Below are 26,426 nucleotides of genomic sequence, written 5' to 3'. Positions count from 1 at the left end.
GCTGTTTGCTCTCCACCAGTGATCAGAAAGTGGAGGCAGCGCTGCACGGCTCCGGCTCCTCTCCGCCGAGCTGTGCCGCCTGTCTCCTCGCATTTGCTTGTGCACGCAGCGCGCCGAAGGGCTGCAAATCAAACGCCCGCCGTTTTTTCTTCCGCGGCTCCGGCTGCTTCCGGATAGGCTCGGCGCGGTAGCCAATGGGAGCGCGTGTTTACCGTCAAAGGGGGAGGCGGAGGAGGAGGAGGGAGGTGAGGGTGTGTGTGTGTAGGAAAGGGTGGGGCGGTGGTGGGGGGCGCCTCACGGGCACGCTTTCACATTGTCGTTCTCAAACCAATAGGCCTGCGCGTTCACCCCTCCCCGCGCACACACACCCCTCCATCCTCCTCCCTCCCTCCCTCCTCCTCCTCCTCCCGGCGTGTCTGAGTCTCCGGCTGCATGAACGAGCCTCGACTCACTACAAGCCTGAACTTCTACGATGCGTCTCTCCCATACCTCAACTGAGTGCACAGCTCAGTCTGCAGCAGCATAGGATGTAATCAATCCCACATGTTTCACCTCTGCGACTCGGGGATTTTCACTTTGAATATTTTTCTACTTTTTCTTTCATTCTACACTACTCGCCCTGCGTTGGATATAACTTACCAGTGAGTAGCAAATTATGTTACAGCTGTGTTTTGTAATCTTTGGAGATTTTACTGGATGTCGATTTTGGTTCGAACGCTGCATGCAAGAGAACATGATGAAAATGTGGCGTTTTATTTTGAAGGTTAGGCTTTTATTTTCCAAAATAGTCCGCTATTATTTACTGTCATTCCTTATGAGAATTAAATAGTAAAATGTAAGCTGTTAGGACTCTGTTTTACCTTCAGCAACAATCATCTAAAGACAAATCTCATTCAGTAATCATGGTATTTACATTAAAGCAGCATGTGTCTCGCGGTATTACAGCGATGTGAAGGATATTTTTCCACTGTTTGGTCCAGTCTGGAGCTCTGAGGTGTTCGGCGGTGTGTGTGTGTGTGTGTGTGTGTGTGTGTGTGTGTGTGTGTGTGTGTGTCACTTTCTGATTTGACCTCTCTTCACAGCCAAATTACTTGTGTGTTTCTAATTCATTCTCTATTCAAGCCCTCTCGCTCTCCCTCACGCTTGTAGTCTTATAGATTATAAATTGTAGTTTATTCTTTGTTACTTTCCTATTGTGAGTGTGTGTGCTCGTGTGTCTGTGTGTGTGTGTGTGTGTGTGTTTGAAAGGGAGAGAGACTAGGGCAGTTTTATTGCAAACTGCAGTGCTCCCTCCCCTCTCTCTCTCCCTCTCTCTCGGTATGAAGGCTGTGCAGACGCCGGGCTGTCTTCGCTCTCGGCCCGGCTTGTCTCTCCTGTTTAGCCGGCCTCTGTACATCCGGATTTAGTGTCCAGGTTATTCTTTGTGACTTCACTTTATTGCTACATTGTTGAAGACAACGATCTGGCCTCTGAACCCGAGCTAATCCAAGTAAATGCCCTTTTTATTCATTTTTTTAATCTTTAGTCCAAAGGTGCACATATTTACAGTCCAACAGATTTTGGTCAAAAAGGACAAAACGCGTTTTTTGTTGGAAGCCTAAATTGCACGAGATCTTAAAAAAACCGACAATTCTTTGCGGATTTTCTGGCTTTTGTGTTGAGTTCATGTAATGTCGTTTTGAGCACTATTGAATACTTTTGTTGGGGGGGTTTCACGTGGCGATAGTTTGGCCCTTTGCAGGGCAATGTGAAGGTGTGTGTGCGTGTTTGCGAGGTGTGTGTGTGTGTATGGGGTTTTAGTGAGTGAATGCAAAGGAGGTCTGAACGCCTTCCACGTACACACACGCGCGCGCGCACACGCCACAGCAGATCCACAAATGTCCATTTTTCCCCAAACTGTTACGCACGATCTGCTCACGCTGTTTTGTTTGCGTGGCGCGCGATAACACTGGCTTTAGATTCAGGTTGTTAAATGTAGCCTGAGTGGCTCTCTGTTGACGTGGAATGTAAACACGGAGGACGTGTGTTTACGGCCTGAAAATTTAAAAATGTATAGACAAATGTCAGCCGAGAGTGGTGTATGATTGATGTCCCGTGGAGAAGGGCCATTGTTTCTCACAGCCGAGGGGACAGGAGAGAGTCCATTTTGCCTTCCCAGTGCGCTCTCAGCAGCCTGCGTTTCTCTCCTTATTCCCCTCCTTTAAATCCTAGAAGAAGTCAAACATTATAACGTGTTTCCCCACAAACAATGAGGGAAATAAATAATTCAAATGCACTCACACTTTAGGGTTAAAAATCCTCCAGGAAGCATTTGGATATTTGGATGCATTTCATATTTGAGTGTTTTTACGCACAACACGCACTCACATTTCCAGGCTCTGTCAAAGCAGCTGAACTTTGGAGATCCCTCCCATCCAAACACGATTCCTAAAAGTTGGAGTCCTTGAGTGTGTGTGTGTGTAAAGGAGACCTGAATCTCTGGGCTCATGCAGCCTATATTCCTGTGCACTTCATAAGCCCCTGGTCCACCAGAGCATTTGATATTTTCTTTGTTCCTTTATCGTTGATTCCTGGGAGGTGCTATCAGCATCTACACAGCGCTAGATGGACGTGCCATGCATTGAAAGGCCTAATAGATGGACTGCTGAGGTGTGTGTGTGTTTGGCTCTCTCTCCCTTTCTCCCTATCTGAGCGTCACATGGAGCCCTATTTAAGTAAATGACCTGGGCTATAAGGCATACATATAAAGTCGATGATTTCCGAGTCTATTTCACTGTTTATTGCCTCGCTCCTTCGCTCTGGAGCAGAAAGGTGATGTGATTTGTGTTTGTGATTACAGTGTAGCCTACATGTACTGTACGTGTAGCAGAGATGCATGGGGTTTGCCACTGCCAGGAGGCGAGGAGGGCGAGGAGTTGATAGAAAAAGCTGTTTTTAATAATGAGCAACAGTGCAAATAAGAATCCTGGTTACAGAGGTGCAAACTGCAAAAAGGCAAACATTAAAGGTGGGACAAGTTTGGTGAATAAATAAAAATAAGATCAGTAAAGTCAGATTTAATTTATAAACGCCATACATCAAACACTATTGATCCAAGACAGGGATGTGTGTGTGTGTTTGTGTGTGTGGCTGCTGGATTTTATATCAATCCACGTTTCATCGCCTTTTTTAGGATTTAAAGCATTTAGAAAATACTGTCATGTACAGTATAACAGCCACGTGTTGTACAGTGGATTACATGTGTGGCAACTACATGAAGAAATAAATCTTCATTTATATGAACACAAATGTGTAATAAAAGCAGAAATGTGTGTTTCCTTGAATACATATTTGCGTAAAAGCTGCTCTCGCTCAGAAGTGTTGCGCAAATGCTTTTTCTCCATATTTTAGTACAGGAGCCCCCGAGGTCCAGCTTGTTTATGACCAGTCCTTGTTCCCTCTAAAGACTTAACAACTCGTCCTTCATCGAGAGAGCCTATTTTACCGCTGTGAACTCTTGTACTGTATATGCACCATTTGTTTGTACCTGAGCCAAATCTCCCCCTTTCCCCTCCATTCTTTGCGCTGATAAAGAAAAGCTCCCGTGTGCGTTATTTGCATCGTGTTTGGTCACAGGAGGAGGAGGAGGAGGAAGAGGAGGAGGTGGAGGAAGGGGGGCTGCAAAGGCTTCTCTGTTAGGACCAACGATGTATAGTGAAGAGAAATGCACATCAAGTCAAATTTTCTCTACAGGACAGACTTTACTCGCCTTCACGTGCTGGCAAATATCGCGTAAACAAAATCGCAAAAAAAGGAGCAAAAGTAGGAAGAATTGTATGTAAATGTTGTTCTTTATAACGTTTCTGTGAAACCTGAATCGCTTTTATGAATTGCTTTTGTTGTTTGTCTAAACCTGAACAGCGACTGTCTCTCACTCCAGCCTTTTCTTCAGCTCTACATCCCTGCTTGGCTCATTATTGTCAGCGCTTTGACGCGTCTCCTGCTCTCTCTTTTGTAGGACATGACGGGGACTCAGTTTCTACCCTGCAAAGCCAAAACTCCGCTCAATGCGAGGGGAGCCCGAAGTTCATAAAAGGGATTATTTGCATCTGGGTGCCTGAGACCTTCGGTGCCTCCGGATTTTACTTTGGGATTTGGGATTTATCGCTTCTAAAACCGGGATGGAAAGCCGAGATTTCGCTCCTCCGCACCACCTCCTGACGGAGCGGAGCGCGCTGGTTCACAGCGCCGCGTCTCGGATGGCGCAGGGCGGACACGGCTCCGTGCAGCACCCCGCTCACTTCCAGCCCGGGAAATACTTCTCATCCCACCTCTCCATGGCTCCGCACTCAGGTCGGTGTTGAATGCAGCTCTTTTTTATGCGCGTGAATGACAAGTGTGTGTTCAAAAACATCCAGTTCCTCTCTTTTGTTTGAAGCATATGTTCTGCATATAAAAACTTGAAGCTCTTTGGGACGAACTAGAATTTACTGCGGAAGGAAATTGCTCAGACATTTAGAAATTAGCGTAAGTAAATTTTATGTTTTACTTAATTTCATGGACTGTTTATGACATGTCTGCTTTCTCTGTTTAACGCTAAAATAAACACAATCTATCAGTAGTTCTTTTGGTTGGCGTAAAAGCAAAACTTGGAACATTGTTGGGAATTTCCCCTCTTAAACAAATTAGATTAACTTGAAATTTACGGCTCACCTCCCTTTTTTATTTTAGACGTAAACGTGTCATAATTTTACAAATATTCCAGGATTATTCGCCTTTATCTTTAGGGATTATTAGGCGTTTCCAGTGGCATAATCTTGTCATAGATTTATATGGTTTCATCAATTAGTAAAGTACTAATCATTGCCATTTGATGTAATTAATTAGAATTGGGTAATTCCACTGCTTATATTTCCCATTAAACAATAAATTAAAGCTATTAGCTGAGCTCGTCCCTTGTTTCCAAACTGTCTCTGAGGCTCCACGAGCGTAATGGTGGGTGTATGGGTTTGGTGGTGCTGGTGGTGCTGGTTCGTACTGGTCACAAACTGGGGGTCGGAGTGGGGAGAGGAAGGGGAGCTACGGCTAATGGAGGTGCGGGGTAATACCAGAAAATCCGGTTTCTATATTGAGCGGGGACGTGACGGGGTGCGAATGGGTTGACAGTGCATGCATTAGATTTAACAAGTAGCTTTGGTATCCTGTCTCAATAGGAGGGGGGCGGAGGGGTGTGTGTGTGGTGTGTGGAAGGTGTGTGTGTGTAGAAAGAAAGAAAGAAAGAAAGAAAGCAAGCTTGGCTCGGATTCATACAGTGTCTATATACTGGACTAACTGGATGAATGTATGTAAACGTGCCCGATGAGAGATCTCATTAATTATCGTTTGCTAATGCGGCGGTTTCTTTAAATAGACGTTAAGACTCGGCTCTATGAATGATATCGTCTGCTGTGTGTGTAGGACCCACACATCCTCTGTCTGCGCTCATTTGCATATTCATTAGTTTTACACAACAGCAGAATCGACGCACACGTCCCGGTCCGGCATTTTTTAACTCAAACATTTTAACAAAATAAACCATTTCCGGTGAAAACTCGTCCCGGTGTTTTTAAAAAAATAAAAGCCGGACCATTTACGTGTTTGACGTTCTGGTTCAGTTTTTGACCGCGTCACATGTAAGGAGCCGGATTAAACATATTTTTTACGAGCTTGTTTTGCCTTAAGAAATGTTCTAACACTTTTTATGACTCCAAACTTACTTTACACGTTAAGTTTTAAAAGTACGTAACGGTCATTTTTACTTTTTATTTTTATGCTTTTATTTTGTAAAATTGTATTCACATAGCGTTTCAATAGAACCAACACTAGAATATTTATATTTATAATCTTGCATAATTTATTTAAAAAAAAAAAGTCTATATGTACAATAAATGTGTCATTTTAATGTGTAATGTAAACAAAATATATTATATTGTATATAATTCTGCAGTATATGTACGTATTATGGTGTGATACATACAAAATAATTTACATAATTATAGTTCTATATTGTACTATATTTAAATAAATTATAAAATAATTCAAACTGTATAATTTATTCTATATTAATAAAATATTTAATATATTTCATGACACATTTAGCGTCAGGTCTCCTTTAAATTTAACTCAGAAGATTTGACCAAAAATGACACCATTTGAATTTTTAAACCACGGTGCAGATAAACGCGCATTTACTCCTGATTTAGACAGATTATCCTCCACTTTGCACATATTTCTTCGCGCTGACATGCATTATGCTCCAATTTAAAAATGATTCTGTAACGTTGAAAGGGGGAAAAAGTGTCGTAATGCAGCCTGATAATGCTATTGAAATATATTCAAGAGGGCCTCTCACTGGGTCTCAAGGTGCATGACACTGTATTGAGATTCCAGATATCCAGACTCTCCATGCATGTCCCTGATGGGGTTTTGACTGACATGATGGGCATAGAGGATTGTTGTTTTGGGATGGGGGATGGGGGATGGGGTCTGTGTGTGTGTGTGTGTGTTTGCTAGGAGGTTAGGATGGGGGTTACCTTTGTGCTTGCCCCCCTTAGAGATTCAGAAAGCTGTATGCCTGGCCCTAGGCCTCAGCACAGGGGGTAGATATGATGTGGGGTTGGCCATACCAGGGCAGCAGGAGGAGGGTGGGGGGGGGGTGTTCTGACGGGGGGTATGTTTCAGATCTTTGGAAAAGAGGCACACACACACACACACACACACACACACACCTCCTACCTTCTCGCCAGACAGAACCGAGTGTATCGCTTACCAAAATTCAAAGTCTCATTCCCTGTATTTCTTCATTTCCCGGAAAACGTGCAATCCATCAATTTATCCGAAGCCTCTTATTTAGATCAGCATGGTGTCTGCTTGAATACGGTCGCGCCTGACAAGGTGATGGAATGACAGGCGCATACCAACGCCATAAGACGCAGCCCCCATTTGATAAAACCCCACAATGATATTACACAGGCGTTTAGATTACTGATAGGAGCAGTGGGAAAGCCTTTGTCTGTCTTTCCCCTCCCTTTGCTTTCATTACACTCTCTCCCTCTTTCTTCCCCTTTTTCTGTGATGTTAGCCCCTGGGCAGCAGTTGTGCAAGTGTGTGTGCGTGTGCGTGTGTGTGTGATTAAGGTTAGGTTTAGCCTGCAGAAGCACAGGTGTGCAGTATTATGGAGGGCGTGGCAGAGCTTGTCATTGAACAGGTGTGTTACTTCCCAGACAGCAGACGGTTTTTGTTTACATGGCCGTGTATGTGTGAGGCAGTGTGTTTGTGTGTGACCTAGTAATACAGACGGAAAGAGAAGGCATTCATGTGACATGTGCACACACAAAAACAAACACACACACACACAGGCCTTAAAAGGTTTCTCTCTTGTATTTTGCGTTTCAGATAAGCCACAATCAGAATGTTTTTGTGGGACTAGATCATCCCTCCGCCACTTCTTCGGCCTTCTTTTCTGACCTTTGTCTTCTTCTCCTCCATTCTTTCCTCCCATTCAGTCTTGTTAGCAAAGAACAACATCCTGCAGTTAACGTCTACGTCTCTTTGCAGATGATGCCTGTGTCTATACGTGTGTGTGTGTTGCATGCAGCCTGTCCATTCATCATGACGCTGTCAGCAATGCCTCTCCTCTCATGGAAGTTTCTCGGCCTCGGCTTTGATCGTTATTGCAGAACCGACCGGACACGCCCCCTTCACCCTCCTACCTGGTCGCACACCTTCACACACAAACAAGCTGCATGACGTAGAGAGACAAGATGATGTGTGTGTGGAAGTTTCTGTGTGCTCGTGTGCAGAATTTGAGACACATGAAGGAAATCTCTACAAGGAAATGAAAGGGAGGAAAATGAATACTAGCATTTAAATGATAGATGCATGGAGCAGGAGGAGAGAGGGAGGAGGAGGAGAAGGAGGAGTAGAGGGAGTAGAGAGGCTGAATGTTTCCACCTGGTTGGTAATCCGGTCAGATTACCACCGCCTGACGGCACCCACTGGCCGCCTTCCCCGACTCCTCAGCCTGCCGCCTCCGCTGCCTCTAAAGAGTGCGAGAGAGTGAAAGCGAGAGAGAGGAGGGGTGTGTGTGTGTGTGTCTGTGTATGTGTGTGTGAGATGAGTCAGCAGTGGATGAGCTTCAGACAGACACCCCCTCCCCCTCCTCCTCCTCCTCCTCACCTCAGCAGCACTGTACCCGGGGTACAGGAGGGCACATCCTCGGGTGCAGCGTGCAAGACGACCCCCTGTGAGGAGGAGGCAGCTGGTGGAGGCTGCGGACAGACGAGCTGTGATTGGACGCAGGGAGGAAGGAGAAGAGTGTTAACTGTCAATTCTGTTCAATTTTTAAAAACATACATAAACAGGAAAAAATAGAATTGGACTCAGATTTAGGTCAGGATTGCAACAACCAAACACTGGGTTAATTTTACACCATTTCTACTGCAAGAAAACCAATGAAGAAGACACTGAGTCGATGTTATTAAGTGTTATCTTCATGTTTAAGTGGAACAAAAACAAAAATGTTGGTACCAGTTTAACACAGGAAATAGAGCTTTTTCTGTGTAGCGCTTGGAACACTTATTTTTAATCTTACTGCAGGGTTATTAGGCCTAAATAACATCGGAGTAAATACATCAACAATAATGTATTTACTACTGTTGATGGTTTTAACCAATGACTGTAAATATAGATGGGCGACGCGTCTCCATCTGCTCTCACTGTATGAAATTGAAGCCAAAATAGCCCCCCAAGGCGGGCGCTGCCATCTTGCAGTGGTGACGTCATTTGGAGCCAGCGGGTGGAGCCGCCGTAGCCACTTCCGCAAACCAAAAAACACACTTAACTTACCAAAAAAACCCAGCAAGGATCCCGTTTGCGGCGTGATTAACAGCAGAACAGCTTCTTGAGTCGGTCTGAAGCAGACGTTCACAGATATGGAAACTTCAGTGACTGTAGTGATTGTTTTAGTTACGTCTCCTCTCGCTGTTCGTCCTCTACTCTGCTAATCAGGAACAGATCGGCTGCAGGAGCCGCATTTGTCAGCAGAGCTGTCAATCATCCTTTTTACAGCATCAAATAAATAATTAAAAATAAACTTGTTAGACAAATGAACACTTAGACGTAAATCTACATGATAAGAACTAACTATAATGACAGAAACCATGTTTGAGAAAGATTTTATAGTTTGACTCATGTCCCATCTGTTAACATGGAGGAGGTGGGCTTTATGACCTATACTGCAGCCAGTCAGCAGGGGGCGATAGAGAGGGTTTGGCTTCACTTTTAGGGAGCTGTCATGTCGTCCATCTTTTTATACAGTCTGTGGTTTAGAGGTACGGCGTTTCGCCTCGGTTACTACCTCCGATGCCGGCTCAGAGGCGGAACGATTGCACCCCACGATTTCCTCCGTGTGTTTTACGTAGAAGACGAAGCGTAACAGAAGGATGATTTCTGTATGGGTGGACTGTTTTTTGCTGGCATTGAACAAATACAACTGTACACTTTCTATTCCAGCCATTGACCATGTTGGCAATAGAACATGTTTGAATGCAGGTGTTGGTTTAGCTCAGCTGCTAGAGCAGGCACCCGTACAGAGGCTACAGTCCTCATCGTGGGTTCCACTCCGTGAGATTTGTGCCATGCATTAGTAGTGATTCAGAAGCATGCCTTAAGCACACATCCTCCGTACTAATTCTACAAAACTCTCATTTTGCATTAAAACAATTCAAGTTGTCAACTTCAAAAACTGGGGGAACAGTTTAAACACTCACACGTCTCCAAACTTAGAATAAAATATGCAGCGCGGCCAGAGAAACGGGCTAAATGAGTCTGACTTTCGGAAATTGTTGACGCATTAAAGGCATTAAGTCATTAAGTCATTAAGCAAAGTCATTAAATTCATTTCCATTACAAATTAGACTCTTGTGTATACTTTGATATTTCCTGCAAACCCGCAGCTCATCATTTAAATATATGAATGTTTCTAATCAGATTGACCTCGCGGAGACTGTGACCGAGCCGTCTGAAAGGTCGCATCAGCGCAAAGATAATCAAACTGTGAATCCATTAACCGGAACTCTTTCTGATGTTGGAGTTTGGAGTGCAGCGCGCGTTTGTTCTGAAGCACAGTCGCCGCTCTGACAGAAGACTTTTGTCTCGTCTCCAGCTCTCGTCCAACATGTGAACAGCTGCTTATTGTCGGCGGCGGTGATTTGAAGGGAGCCGGGTGCGTTTGGTTGCGACATCTCCGGGGTGTGAACACACACCACCATCTGATGACTTGGCATGTGAATGGAAAGCGCCAGACTTCCTGCGTCTATGTGCTCTCTTTCTCTCTCTCTCTCCTCGTCTTCCTCCTTTCTTCTTCTTCTTCTTCTGCTGTCCCTCACAGGCCAGACCTCCACCCTTCTTCTTCGCTCCTCTCTTGCCACATGCTCGCCCTCCCTCTTCCTCCTCTCCTTCTGCTTTCCTCTTTCACTTCCCGTTCCTTCTGCGTTTGTTCCTCTCGCCTTTTTCGAGTGGCCCTCCCCCCTTCTCTCTCTCCTCAATCGATCCCCCCCCCCCTCCTCTTATATCCAGCTCCCATCTCTCTCGAACTCCCCACGCACCCGTCTCCTCCTCGCCTCTCTCAACACTCCTCCTATTTCTGTCTCAATTTCAGCCTGCTTCCTCTCCTTTTTCCACATTGCCTCATTTGTTTCTCCCCCCAAAGCGTCCTCTCTCTTTTCTTGCCTCCCTCCACCCCCTTCTCCCCCCACCACTCGGCCGGTTGTTAACGGGCCCGTCCCGGTGCTGCTCGGCCCACGGCCAACTCACTAAATCAGAAACGATTGGAGGATTTGGCACGAGGGAGTGAGAGCTCAGCGCGGCGCCTTTTGAAGTCGGAGAAACGAGAGAAAAATGACATTTTAAACAGCCCGCAAAACACAAGGCTAAAACAGCTTCTTACTCTGTGCAGGGGGAGGAGGGGGCGCTGCATGTGTGTGTGTGTGTGTGTGTGTGTGTGTGTTCAGTTAAGGATTCAATGTAAGGTGTTCTGTGTGAATATGTTGCAGCCGTGGTCGGGATTCATGACACAAATGATGATATGTGAAAGACAGCAGGAATTTGTTCATTCACAAATGTGTGTGTGTTCATTTAAGGATTCAATAGAAGGTGTTTTATGTGAATAAAGACGACTGTGGCTGCAATTTATGACTCAAATGCGGGAAAACGACACAAGGTATGCAAAAGAGACAGCAGGTATTTTTGGGTGCACAATTGTGTGCGTTATTTAGAGAAAATAAGGTGTTTGGTGTGAATACGTGGCTGCTGTGGTTTGGAATATGTGATACGAATGCAGGCAAAAGTCACAAGAAATGCGCACCAATGTGTGTGTGTTTGTGTGTAATCATTTAAGGACACTCTATAAGATGTTGCATGTTGTGAACGTGTGGCTGTAATTCATGACACAAACGCATGAAAACGACACAAGACGAGTGAAAAGGAAGGGGGCATTTCTGGGTGCATGAATGTGTGTGTGTCTTCATTTAAGGATTCAGTGTAAGGTGTTAAATGTGAACATGTGGCTGTAATCGTGATCCAAATGCACGTAAGAGACACAAGATATGTGTTCATTCACAAATGTTAGTGCACAAATGTGTGTGTTCATGTAAGCTTACAGTGTAAGGTGTTTTATGTGAATAAGGGCGACTGTGGCTGGAATTCATGACACAAATGCATGAAAACGACACGAGATATGTGAAAAGAAAGCAGGTATTTTTGGGTGCATGAATGTGTGTGTGTGTGTTCATTTAAGGATTCAATTTAAGATGTTGTGTGACTGCAGTGGTTTGGAATGTGTGACACAAAGAAAGCAGAAATTTGTGTGTGCATGAATGTGTGTATCTTTTCACAAATGTGTGTGTGTGTGATCATTAAAGGACACTCTATAAGTGTTGCATGTGTGGCTGTAATCATACAAATGCACGTAAAACACACACACAAAAAAAAAAGCAGGAATGTGTGTGCGTGTGTGTTCATAAGGGCGACTGTGGCTGAATTCACGACACAAATGCATAAAAACGCAGGTATTTTCGGGTGCATGAATGTGTGTGTGTGTTCATTTAAGGATTCAATGTAAGGTGTTTTGTGTGTGTATGTGGCTGCAGTGGTTTGGAAATCGTAATACAGTTGCATGTCATAAGAAATTTGAAAAGAAAGCAGAAATTTGCGGCGCACCAACGTGTGTTTGTGTGCAATCATTTAAGGATCCTCTATGAGGTGTTACATGTGAATATGTGGCTGTAATTATGACACACATGCACGTAAAAGACACACGATATGTGAAGAGAAAGGAACGTCTGTGCACACATTTGTGTGTGTGTGTGTCCGTTTGTTAGTGTGTTAATTTAAGGATTTAATATAGGGTGTTTTGATGAATATGTTTCTATGGTAGCTGGGAGTCATGAGTCAACTGCATGATGAAGAGACAAGCAATGTGAAAAGAAAGCAGGGGGTTTTTGCTGTGTGTGTGTGTGTGTGCACAAATGTGTGTTCGCTTAAGGATTGAATGTAAGGTGTTTTTTGTGAAGACGTGCCTTCTGTTGCTGGAATCTATGAGACAAGTACACGAGGCAGAGCAAGATGTGTGAAAGGAAAGCAGGGGATTTTTGTGTGCACAAATGTGTGTGTGTGTGTGTTTGCAGGCGCTATATTTCCTGCTATTTTATGGCTCCGCTTCTTCCGAGGGGTCAAGGCGGTCCCCTGTTTACGCGACGTGACAGAGAGGTGACATCACGTTGCAGAAAGGGGGGGGTTAGACATGATGTCACAGTCTCGCCACATCCACAGGTCTGCACCCCTTGCAAAAAAAACACACCGTAGAACCACCCTTATCGCCGCTGCACCCGACACCTGAGACACACCTCTGGGTCACATTCACGCCTGAGTCATCGTCACTCGAGCTGACTCGTTCGGCTCTCTTTTTTTTCTTCTCTTCTGTTGTGTTTTTCGCTTCTCTATTCGATTCATTTCAGCTCTGTTTGGCTCATTCATATTGTAATGGAGTCCATTCAGGCGGGTCTATGTCCAGTTTGTTTTGCTGTCAGGGGCTCAGATGGATGGAGGGGCGACGTAGGTTCATGTGGAGGTGAGGTTAAAGAAGGTGGAGTGGTCGGACGGCCTACTGAAGCCTCGGCCTTTTGAGGCGTCTGCTGCTGTCGTACTGATGGAGCTGATGGAGTATTTGGTGTGAAAGACGGCTAAAGTGCTCTTAAATAGGATATAGGTTAATATCAGTGTGTGTGTGTGTGTGTGTGTGTGTGTGCGCGCGAGACAGGGGGGAAGAGAGAGAGTGAAGCAGCTGTGTGGAACAGCATGGATCGTTACACAGTGACACACATGAAAGCATTAAGTATATTCAGGAGCCTTCGTTGAATATACATGGAGCTGTGTGCAGCTTTGTATGTATGTGTGTGTGTGTGTGTGTGTGTGTAAGTATCCCCTCCCATGCTCTTGCCCGAGCCGAGAGGAAAAAAAACAAGGAAGGAGCACGAGAGAGAGAGAGAGAGAGGGGGGAAAAAAAACAAAAAAAAAAAAACAACAAAGATCCGTCATCAGTCATTCATGGCTAATCAGTCTCGTGGGACGTGCACACCACACACACACACACACACACACACATGCTCCGAGGTCCTAATCCTACCGGGACTGCTCGTGCCTCTGTGTGTGTGCCTCTAAATTTTTGGATCCAGGCTGATTAGAAGCAAACTCTCCCTTTATTTTTCTTTGCATACGTCTCTTTACTTCCTCTCTCTTCTTCTCTTCTTCTTTGATTGCTGCTAAAGTGTCTTCTTCTTCTTCTCTACTTTTGTCTCTTTAATAACCGCCTACTGTCTTTCCCCGCTTGTTTTGATGTGTGTTTTTGTAATGTTTGGAAGCATGTGTGCATGCATAATATAGGGACGTGTTGTGTGTGTGTGTGAGTGTGTGTGTGCACTTCTCTCGGCTTTTGCACGTGTGTGTGCGTCTTACTTCATTAGAACGTCTTAGTGTTGTTCTTGTTTGCGTTGTAGCTTTTTATTTTTACTGTTTGTCTTAAATCAGATAATCTTTAGTTGCATGGATGTTATTGCTAAAGCTGAATTATTAAGACTATAACTAAATATGAAACATGATCACAACATTAAATATAACATGACATGCATACACGCTGTGCAGTAGAAACAGCTGTTAAGTAAATCAGGATGTTTAACCTAATTTTTCTGGTTATTTATGCACGAACAATATGAAGCTCGCTTTGTGTAATATTCTCTGTAAATGGTGCGTTCACTTACAAATTTAAGTTTGTAGTTTACAGCACTAACCAAGTAGTCTTTTCTCGGTATTGGCTCATTATCATGATATTAATATGCAGATTTTATGTGTAATGTAAATGTGTCACAGCCTGTTTGTCTCAATGGCTAATGCACTGTTTCACTGTTTCCTCTCTCTCTCTTTTTTAAATCTATGTATAACTTCAAAAAACAAAAAAAACAAGGGAAAAAAAACTCTCTTGAGATTAAAAATCTCTTTATCAAGAGTGCCATGGTTAAGACAGGCAGCAGCCCATTAAAGCTCCTGTGAGGAACTTTTGGTTTGTGTTGATTTTGGCGCCCCCTGTGGACAAAGCCGTACCTGTACATGCTTAAGTGTTAAAAGTCAAAATCTCATCCTGCTTTCTGTATCATTCACTTTACATTTTTGCCCTGGAAAATGTAAAGAAAGGCAGCGTGCAGTTAATCGCTTGGTTTGACACCTACCCCCCCGCCAGCGGTTTCAGGCATTAAGAATAACTATATAGAAATAATCAATCTTGTCGCTGATGGTCTGGTTTGCTTTTGTAGCTCATATAGAGTCATCAGAATTAATTTCAGTCGTCACAGGAGCTTTAACAAAGTTCCTGACCAACAATGAGCAGCCACACATACAAAGATATTACAAGATATATGACTATAATACAATGAAAGACATGAAATAACAAGTAAAACCAGCCAAACTTGTGGTGTAAATTGACCACAATCATAAATATATCAAGCCCAACATCTACAGCCAGATGTGCCTGCAGCCAAATTATACAACATCACCAATGAGACAAGCTCCGTTCGTTCCACGTCAAAGGAGCAGCAAACTTAAACGCCTTTTTCCCCAGTTCACTTCAGATATAATAATAGAAATATACAACAAGACTAGGTGAAAACCTCGTATGTGGATGACCGCATCAGGTCAATGTGTGCTTTTGTGGGCAATGTGTCACAAGGACTGTCCTTAAGAGGCCGATGACAACGTGTTTGAAAGCAGGTGGGCGCTGCGGACGTAGGCGAGGACAGCGGAGGAGCAGCCCCGCCTATTCCCCGAACAAAGTATCCAGAGCCGTATAGACAGAGAGTCGCGTCAGTGAAGGTCCAATATGCTCCATAATCCGCCATTGCAATGTGGCAACTCTCTCTCTGTTAAACTACCGTCACTCAGTCACATGCAGACCCATGTGTAGGGCTGACCCCGGCGGTCAGCCAACAATATAATAAAAAACAACCCAACAACCTTCCACCCCCCCACCTTAAAACAAACCAAAAAATACAGCACATCCTGAGTTACAGTCGCCACACTACGTAAAAAAGGAGGATAAACACAGCAACGTGGTTTACATTGGACTCACAAGTTTGTTTAAAATGTGTTTTTTTTAGCTCATTTGATCATATTCCCTCTTTATTAAAGGTAGAACTCAAACAATGATTATATTATTGTTATTTTTGGCTTTTGCCTTTATTTGATAGAACAGCTGAAGATAGACGGATAAGATAATCCTTTATTGATCCCAGAGGGGAAATTGGGGTGTTGCAGCAGCACAAAGACAAAATAGCAAGTAAGTAAATACAATATAAAAATAAGAATAAGAATCGACAACCGTTATACAAGTAGGAGTAAGTGACAAGTTCAAGTGGCATGGTTTGGGTAATAGCAGCAACATTTTAGCTGTATTAGATAATACAGTATATGAGGTACAAAGTATATGATATAGTATATAATATAAGGTGCAATAGAGAAGTGCCAATTAAATACACTATGTTATATTACAGTATATTATGTATATTATGTAGTATATGACACATCAAGTCAATAGTGAAAAGGAAACGTTGGGAGAAGAGAGCAGGGGACGACATGCACCAAATGATCACAGGTGTTGAACCTGCGATCATCACGACGAGGACTGTAGGCTCTGTTTATGGGACGCCCGCTCTACCAACTGAGCTAAACCAGCGGCCCAAACTTCAACAATTAACTATTTATTTTGATAATTATTTAAAAATTCCCACCATTTTTCTAAAGCGAAAATACCACAACCTTGCAGGTTCCATCTCCTCAATTATTTCAGTATTTGCTGCCTTTATTCTTTTTATATTACTGTCAATAAACTATGTTTGCAGTGTCAGCTGGAAAAAGCATCAAATCTGAAGACATCACCTTGGGCTCTGACATATTTTGATTGGCATTTTTTCACTTCTTTTTTGACGTTTCATTTTTAAATCATTAGCTGAATAATTGAGAAAATAATAAGTAGATTTATAGAGAAAATAATTGCTTGTTGCAGCCCTGAAACCTTTATTTCCCACTCCTTCAGCCCATTCTTTATTTGGTTTATTTTCCTTCTCTCCCCCCTCTTCCTCCTCTTTATTTCCTCTCTGTGGATCTCTGCAATAATCTTTTATTCCTGTGTAAATATTACAGCAATGAGGGAATATAAAGGATGGAAAAGCCACGCTGAAATAAGGTCACACTGGGTTATTCTCACCTGCTTTCTCTCTCTCTCCCCCCTCCCTCTGTTGTTGCTCCCTCTCTCCTCCTCCGCTCTCTCTCTCTCTCGTGTTCGCTGTCTGCTGATCCCGCTCTTCTCTCTTGTTCAGTCTCTTCCACCTCACACACACACAGGCACACACTGACTGTCTGACGCCCACACACGCACACATGCAGTACGCACACGCACATTTACACACGCTGACACCTGCATGTCGAGCCGTTGAGGGTCTAATTTAAGTAAAGTGCTTCTCTAGGAACCACAACCCCTCAGCTCACGATGATGGAGGGTGATACGCAGCGGCGTGGCTGAACACACACACAGTTATACACAGACGCACACACACACACACATCCTGCTCCAGTCACACTGAGATGTGACTCTGCGCGGTGTGGGATTGAAGGAAGCGCTGTGGATGCTTGTAAGCAGCTTTCTGTAATAAAATGTTGGGAATGTGGAGACACAGATCAGACTGAAGGTCAGTAACGTTAGCACTAGCAGAGCTGGTGGCGTTCAGTGTCTTGCTCAAGGACACTTCAGCAGGTTCGATGCTGGAGGTTGCTGACATGGATACCACTGTGTGAGGAGTCAGGTTAAAGGATGTCGTCCTCTTTGCAGAAACCGCCCCGCTGCTTTGCTGCTGCGTAGGTGTGTTTGTTTCCACTGGAGTGTGAGCTAACTTTAGCTGAAGCTGCAAATCTGAAGCCGCAATCACAAACCTTCATGGAAAAAACATGAAGAGCTTTGATGTTTCTAAACTTAGTCTATAATATAAGTTAAGTTTAAATACTACATGGCTTATTTTACTTTTGTTTCTCCTCATTTTCTACATAAACAAGACGTCTTGAAAGCAAAGCATAATCTCTAGCTAGCTTGCGTTAGCTAATACCTACCACATTTTCTATCTACAGATGTTATCGCTGTTTTTTTGAGGCAGTGTCAGCAAAGTGTGAACACATCACTGATGTATTATCACCTTTAGGTTGATAAAGTGTTCTTGCTATCAAACTGTTGTGTATCTAGGCTACACCTTTATATTAGCTTCATTCACACGTTTGTTTACGCTCCAATTTTTGTCTCCACCAACTGCTGTGGTAGATGTTCTATCTATCTATGCTAAATGTGGTAAACGTGACATAACTGTGTCTGTAAGCTGTTTGGTGCTGAGGTAGAGTACAGTCCTTTTTAAGCATTTATCCTGCTGGGGAGCTTCTCAGCTCAAAAACGTCTCTACAAGAGAACAGAGACCGAAACAAACATGTAAACTTTCATACAAGAATCAAAAGAAATGCTAAAACGCTTCGTAGAGCTAAGAGCTTCACAGCTTAGTCACTTTAAGCGACCTCTTTCATGTTTAAGCTCGTATGTGGTCTATTGTTAATATAAAAGTATTGATTTTCTCTTCTTTGGAGGAACATTGGATTTAAAATTACAAACCTTTGCTTTGGACTGCAGACAACTGCTTAGCTTAGCTTAACATTTAGCTTTCTTCAACTTTAAGTTGCTGGTCTAGTCATGCTGTTAAACCCTCTTGTTAACATCAGCCTATTTTACACTGCCAGTTCAAGTCAGGATTTTTACGTCTCTGTAACGTTTCGTCTTCCATGTACAACGCACAGAGGCAGTACGGTGGGGCGAAGTCGCCCTGCCTCTGAGCCGGCATCGGAGGTAGTAACAGAGCGTCAGTGTAAACGGCGAAGACGGCAGGACGTAACAGCATTGTGTGTGTGTATGTATGTGTGTGCTTGTTTATACCTCGTACCTACGTTTTGCTTCCACAACGCCGGAATGCTGTGTAAAAACACACACTGGGGCGGCCTTACACCAGCACTGCTTGGTCCAATGTAAAATGGCAAAGGCGTAGTGAGGGCGGAGCTTCGTTATGGCGCTGTGGAGAAATGTAAAAAGGGCTTCTGAAAATCAAGCTACAGAAATAAAGTTGAACTTAAGTTCTTCCTTGGATTGTTTGTATTGCAACCTTGTTTTTATATGAGTACTTATGGCTGGTAAAAAACAATAAAAAACCCACATCTTATTAGATTTTTAAGCTTAAAACTTTCAGTGCACATCAAGTCAAGAGCTGATTCTGATTAAAAGTCAATTTAATTTAAACTAAATGCCTCATCTCTCGTCTTAAACTACATTAAATTGGGCCAAATATCGAAGCATTGCATCACACGGTCTGCACACATTGTTAACGTTTACTGTCAGGGTCTTGAGTCATGATCAGGAATAAATGTTAATAAGTAAAAGAGTCATTGAATGCAGCACTGAAGAACATGTGTTTAATAGGGACGTGTGTTAATGTATTGGAGAGTGTAATTTGTAACTATAAAGTAGTGAATGTTTATGAAGTAAGACACGTCTACCTGTTCGTCTTCATACACTTACATCACACACACACATCCCTACACACACAGACAAGCTACACTGAATTGCATTACAGACTCACCGCAGGCTTTCCTGAAATATCAGCAACCTTATGCTTTTAATTATCCTGAGTGTGTGTGCACGTAGCATGTGTGTCTCATGTCTGACCCCTTTCCCCCAAAATTCCTCCTGTTTTCTTTGGTGAAACATGGAAAAACTTACTCGGAAAGCCCCCCTCCTTCCCGCTTCCTAAGAATCCTGCATGTGTTGTGAGTTTCTGCTCTCCCCGACCATATATGGTCCTTCCTGCTGCCGTGGGTGGGTGGGTGTGTGGTGTCCAAAAAGTCTGTGGTCGGACGCAGGAACATTTTCCTTTTCACTCGGGAGTTTACTGGAGAAATTTCTGGGCCACGTTCGCTGACGGAAGACGGATTTTTTTTCCGGCTCGGGGTGACACAAGGTGCAATGTACGATTGTTTTGCGTGCTTTTATTTTGAAAGAAGCGTGCACTGTGTTTTGATGGTTTAAACGCACACAGTGAGATTGGATGTAAATACAGTAGCTTTGTGCGTGCAGAGGGATGGTAGTAGAAATTGTGTGTGTGTGTGTGTGTGTGTGTGTGTGTGTGTGTGTGTGTGTGTGTGTGTGTGTGTGTGTGTGTGTGCGTGTGTGTGTGTGTGTGTGTCCGCAGCCTGGGAGTCAGGCTTTGAGCTGTGCTGTTCATAGTCGGCTGATTTATGCGCCTCACAGGGAAATCTCTCATTTGTAGCTCTTTCATCTCATTTTTCCCCTCCACTCTTTCTCTCTTTCTCGTCCTCCGTCCTCTCTCTTCTTCCCGCCGTAATGTGATTCAGTGCAGCCGCTCATCCCAGGCGACATGCCATGCTTTGCTCGCACACCCTGCTCTCTCTAACATGAATGAGTCAATTGATGAATAATAAGATAGAGCAGAAGGAAAATGCTATCTGGATCTAGTCGAGCAAAAGAACTCCTTTTCTCCCCCCTGAACGTTTTCTTTGTAAGCACCGCTCGGGCGCTTACTCACACTTTCAATGTGTTTGTGTCCCCTGTGCCATAATGCTTTTACGGACCTTTGTGTGTGCGTGTGTGTGTGTGTGTGTGTGTGTAAGCGCCTTCCACCACCGCCTTGTTTGAGTAGCCCTGTCACTTGTGCAATTCTGTGGTGTCAAAACAGATCAGAAAGGTCTGGCTTGACTCCTGCCCCTACACACACACACACGCACAGGCATACACACATTAAAACACACACTCAGACCCACACACACACACACACACACACACACACACACACACACAAATTGAAGGCTCAGTGCCAGGGCCCTTGGTGGTTGGAGGCTTATGAAAGGGTCGGACTGACGAGAGGTTGCCAAGTGTACGGCAATAAGCGTAACAGCCAAGCTAACGAGAGTCAGAACCTCTGACACACACACGCACACACACACACACACACACTGAGACTGTACTGTCAGGCTCTCTCTGTACCAGCGGCAGAGTCGGCAGGAGAAAATGTGTGTGCGTGCGAGAGAGAGTTCAGTATATCAGTGTGTGGACAGAGGCTTTTGTTAATTGGCAAATGTGACAATGGAACACGAGAGGATATTGATCTTCAATCGGATGCGGATCGATTTGACTCGTCATCCTTCCAGGTGTGTGTGTGTGTGTGTGTGTGTGTGTTTGTGTGTGTGTATTGATCAGCAGCAGTCCATTCAGAGAGCTGCAGCAAAGAACACACCTCCATTACTTTATCGCTTCCTTCTCCTCGTGATATTCTTTACATCTGCTCCTCCTCTTCTTCTCCTTCCTCCTCCTCCTCCTCCTTCCTTTCTCTCCTCAGAATAGCGAGGAACCTTGGAATGCTCTGGTCTCTTATCTGCCGCGTCTCTGTTTTGTTTCACTGCTGGGAAAAGCACACAAAAGAGGGAGCAGGGTTGTTTCTTTCACACAGATTCTGGCCTGCACTACAAATAATATAAATCAATTAATTAAATAAACCCGAGAGCACGTCTGTTATGATCCAAGAATGAGAAAATAACCTTGACTTTTTTTTTTTATCAACAGACTCTTAAGATTTAGCATGAAAGTGTTTCTAAACATGAACGCAAAGACCTGACTGATCCATACTTAATTAAACGCGTCTCAGAGGTGTGAGTAGACTCTTAAAAAGTGTGTCTTGTACAATTTGGGCCAACTTTCAAACATTGCAGTTAAATAAAAATGTCATCCTAAAATACTCCCGCTTCTTTATAGGTGTTATTTCAATAAAATCACCTCGCAGCTGCGATACCGCGACAGTTTTCCTGGTGAAAAAAAGCTTCTTTCTGTTATACCGTATTAGTTTGAATATAAGATTTGACATACATCTGAAAAAGTGGGATCTCTTATATTCGGGGTCCAAACTTTTGAAGGCCAATATACGTTCACAACAGTAGACGGCGTCACTTAGCTGTAAACAAGTGTACCCTTCATGACTGAGGTCAGCCGTCACTCACAACTACAGCGCCAGGGGGATGAAAGATGGGGAGACACCGTGATCGTCCGGAACAAATGGCTTAAAAAGTAGTTCGCCAACAACTGAGGCGGAGTAATGATGTCAATTTTAAGATAATTGTTGTCACAGAGTGTAATGTCGGAAAATTGCGAGCTCCAAGAAGGGGGCCTCTGTGCCCTGTCCTCCTGCACTCTCAGCAGGCGTAGCCCGGCCCCCCAGGACCGGCCTTGCCCTCCTCGGCAACACTGCATTGTACTGCTGAACCGCCACGTCTTAAAAATGCTGACAGTCTTACCTAACAGATGAAAAAATCGTACCGTGGTCCTCAAAGCGGATGCTTCCGAAAGATTGACAGGAGAGTGTGACGGTGTGGACACACTGGACGCGAACTCACTCAGCGTATTGCAAGCGGCCGATTCGCTGCTCAAAGCATGCTGGGATACCTAGCGAGGCGCATCAGGCAATTTCATATTCATCCTTTTTTAAGAACACGGTGTTATACTGTGAAGAATACAATGTTGGGAGCTGTTTGGATTGAAAAGACTCCTCAATTCACACCAACAAGTGACCAGCGAGGCTGGGCGGGAGCGAGTGTAGGCCAATTGGTCGCATGCAGCGTGTCCGCACCGTGAGTATGTTACTGAAAACAGAATGAAGGTGTGCCCTTTAGCAGAGCTGCTAAAGGACTGCTCTACAAATCGACCTCACGCCACTCCGATGGTTATGATTTATTAACATGTTGAAGGCATTTTATTTTATTTAAATGCAACAATTTAATCTTAAAAATACTGAAAACATGATTTTATTTAACATGTAAAATAGTTTTCTTAATAAAAACACATTTGGTCTGTTGTGAGGTGTCTTATAAAGGGAAGCTATTTAAAGGCATGTTCTCGCCTCTCACATCCTTCCTGCCTGTTTCACTGAAAAAATGGCGTCTCTGAAGCTCCGGCTGTTCAAATCTGAAGCTGCGACACCAAAATCCTGACGTTTATACTGTTGAATCTCCAGATTTGCTGCTATCAAACTCCCGCTCTGGAAACACGACGACATCCCAAAATGTATGTTTGGCCCCGTTATCCACGAGAAGACCAAAAATATGCCAAGTAGCGAAACCTGCCCAGAAAAGCGCGGCACGTTTCCAGCGCTCCTTTTCCCTTTTTTATCAAACAGTGTTTAAGTGTTTTTGAGTGGATTTTCCCCTCAGCAAATCACATTACAGTCAATCATGAATAAACTGAAGCAGATTTCTCTCACTGTAAGTACAGCTGACTGTATTAGTGAGAATAGAAAGTCATAATTTGGATTTTTATTACCTTGGATTGTCAACATTGGAGGATTCGCTGCCTGTGTGTTGACACACTTTTCCAAGTCCTGATGCCAACTGGGAAAAATGGGAGCACATTTTCGACTTTAATTACCACTATGGAGACAGAGAGGGGCTGTTTTCTCCGTCAGCAGCCTGTTATTGATGCTAAATAACATATGCATGTGTAGAAATAAGCTGCATAATCATGATGTCAGCCAGGTCAGGGGTGAGATTTTGAATCAAACCCACAGAGGAGTTAGTCTCTCACTTCTCCTCTGAAACATCTCATCAAATGTTGGTAATTCTGTGTTTGCTTTTTCTGCTTCTCCGGGAAGCTACGAAAAGGATGCAGCGGCGACAGATGGAAAGGGAATGTGCGGATCGGGATAAAAACAAAGGCGGAAACAGAGGGCAGGAAGAAGACAAGATGAAGAGAACCGAAAAAAAAATTTCAGGGACAGAAAATAAGGTTTACGTTAGCGGCTGGCCTCCGAGATGGTTTTCCATATCGGCAGGCCAGAGGGAGCGGGCGAAATATGATTTTCTCCTCAAATCGCCAACAGAAAACAGACAGAGAAGGGGAGGGAGAGGAGGTGACAGGAAGGAGGAGAAAAGGAAAGGAATGAGTAAATGGAAAAAAGATGGGGAAATGGGGGGAAGGGTGGAGATTAAAGGACAGCTGTGGGAAGAAAGTCGACAAGGAATTCTGAGTATTTACATCACTTAACTCGCCAATCAATATCACTTCTGGTTGAAATCGGTGTGGCTAATTTTTTTGAATGTCTTCTTTAATATAAGTCGACTTTTACGGCCTGTTTGAGACACTTTAAAGACGCTGGGAGTAATTTCAGAAATGCATGGCTGCTCAGCTGAAAACTGTCTCTTCTATTGTCTGCGATAGATGAGGTACAGTGAGCAGTGTGTGTGTGTGTCTATTAGACGTGTGTGTGTGTCTGCACAGCCAGGGGGGCTTGTGAAACCAGCCTGAGTCTTATATGAGCTGTGTTTTATTATGACTGGCTGAAAGGCCACTGATCCACCGTCGCACAAGAGAGGAGGATTGAGAGAAAGAACGAGACAGATACCGAAAGAGAGAAAATAAATGTCTGGATGGGAAAGCTTTGGACGATCGTTTTTTTCTGACTTCCTCAAAATTTATTATGACTGCAGAGAGTGAAAATATCAAAAGCAGAAGATGGAAGGATCTTTTCTTTCTTTTTTTTGGTGCTTTAGATCCAGCTGTGTAAACACACACACACAGTTTTTTTTGTCTGATCGTCTGTTAATGCACACGGCTGCAGAGACAGATTGGCAGACAGTTGAAGGCACTTGTGGTTGTGGTTGTTAGGGCGTCGGGTCGTGGTTGAGGTGAGGGTACTGTACATATGTGTGTGTTCGCGCGCGCATGTGTGTGTGTGTGAGTCAAATACAGACTGTTGTGGTTGTGGTAATTGTCTCTGATGCGAGGCGGCATTTATGGGTAGCGACTCAGCCCACCACCTCTCTCTCTCTCTCTCCATCCAGTGACTAATTACCTGGCTCCCCGTGGATTTGTCTCCTCCTTCCCCTACAACTGTTCGGGTTGTTGCGCTAAATGAGAGCACGCTGATAAGTGTAGAAACGTTCAAGCAGAGCCAAACCGAACGGAGTGTGTTCGCTCAGGATGACATTGAACATCTGAGCTTGCCCTGAGTTTAAGAAGGGGAGCTCAGTTTTTACTTCTTGTGCTGAGAATGAAGAAAACATGCAGCCCGTTGTTACGTCTACTTGACTGTTTAGAGGATTTAACACCTTTTGGGGGGCTTGATATTGGGTTTACAGCTTTCTTATTTTTTTTGTCTGTAATATTGAATGGTAAATGGGCTGCACTTATATAGTGCTTTTCTAGTCTTAAGGCTCACATTCCCCCTTTCACACACACACTGATGGCAAAGGCTACTATGCCAATCTCGAATCAGGATCTATGCACATTCAAACACTGAAGGTCTGAAGGAGCAATTTGGGGTTCAGTGTCTTGCCCAAGGACACTTCGACAAGTGGACTGTAGCAGTCAGGGATCGAACCGCCAACCTTCCGACCTTCCAACCACTGAGCCACAGCCGCCCAGAAAGTTCGAATTAGGGCAAAAGAAAGACATTTAAATTGGATTAATACTTTTTTGGGTTGCAGGTACCAGGACATTTGTAGTGGTACAGAAATTTGAATCAACCAATCAAATTGCTTGATGGACAGATCTGAAATACACCTTGTGGACTTTTGGCTAAAGTAAGGGTTGGATATCCACATAACCTTTCGATGCACGGATTAGCGTAAGTGACATTAACATGTATTCTCTGAAGAAGTATAAGTTTGATTAGCAAGAACTTGATGTCAAAGTCTCTTGGTTTACAATTCACCAAAGGTGGCACTAATTGTTGTCCCTCAAAAACTCTTATAAAACACGTGGTATAATAAAGTGTGCTTCTTCCCTATACAACAGACATGGATCATTTCTCTTACGGTAGTTCTTTAAGTCGAGCTGAAACGGCATTTCGAGAGTATCTAGCTTCCGTATCATGACGTTTTTCCGAGTGAAACAGGACGTGCAGGCGGGACATATCATTGGAGGGATTTGATTTGATCGTTGAGAAGTGGGCGTAGACAGACGTTCTCCACAGCGCAGTAGCTAGCTAACTGACCGAGCGTTCTCGGTGCTCTGAGGCTAAATGTTGCAGATTGATTGGTTGAAATTGTTTGGTGCTAACTTACGTAAGCACATGTGAAATATAGTTTTACTGGAAGAAAAAATGATCGGTTTTTGATATAAGAATACGAAGAAATGGATTTTCTGTATTTTCTTTGGCCTATATTGTCAAATAGATGCACAATATTACAGAGGACGTGATCTAAAAGGATTAAAATGAGTAAGTTAAAGTAAACTTATGAGATGCTAGTTTTTCCTTTCAAAGTTTACACTTGACCTAATTTTCTTTCATATTTTCGAAGGAGAATCTCACCTCGCCACACCTGTTTTACCGGCACCTGGCGCTAATGCTTTCTTGTTCTTTTGTGAACAACAGCCATTATGACCAGAAGCCAGTAAAAACAGTGGAAAAATGTTTTTAAGATGACTCGGTAGTCGCATGAACTTGTCGTGTAAAGACTATTCATGATCCATCCCTATTGCAGAGTAATACAACAAATGTGCGCTTGCAGATATGCAGTTGAGTCTTTGATACATTGATGAAATCATGTTGCTGGACAATCCTGCCTTTTGGGCTGGAGCCCTCTTTTACTGAAGCCTCCTCGGCACCATCGGACTGGCTTCTTTTTTTAAATAAGGGGTGTTTGGTGTGGATGACATTTTCTAAATATCTAGTAGTACAGAATAAAAAGTCAAATAGCAAATCCCCGTTTTATATCTTGTA

General features: G+C 43.7%; 1 protein-coding gene across 1 annotated transcript in view; it reads left to right on the top strand.

Moving 5' to 3' along the window:
* The first annotated feature begins 471 nt into the window (after positions 1-471).
* The window catches only part of bahcc1b (BAH domain and coiled-coil containing 1b), a 61,275-nt gene continuing 35,320 nt past the window's right edge, over positions 472-26,426 (top strand). The window contains exons 1-2 of the mRNA XM_069664486.1: positions 472-641; positions 3,998-4,332. Of these exons, the coding sequence (XP_069520587.1) occupies positions 4,161-4,332 (172 nt within the window). The 5' untranslated portion in view covers positions 472-641; positions 3,998-4,160. The remainder of the gene's footprint in view (positions 642-3,997; positions 4,333-26,426) is intronic.

This window comes from Semicossyphus pulcher, unplaced genomic scaffold (genome assembly GCF_022749685.1).
Source record: "Semicossyphus pulcher isolate SPU_LCO1_2020_fin unplaced genomic scaffold, fSemPul1.0.p SCAF_16, whole genome shotgun sequence".
NCBI classification, from domain to species: Eukaryota; Metazoa; Chordata; class Actinopteri; order Labriformes; family Labridae; genus Semicossyphus; species Semicossyphus pulcher.
This window is presented reverse-complemented; position numbering and strand designations above follow the sequence as displayed.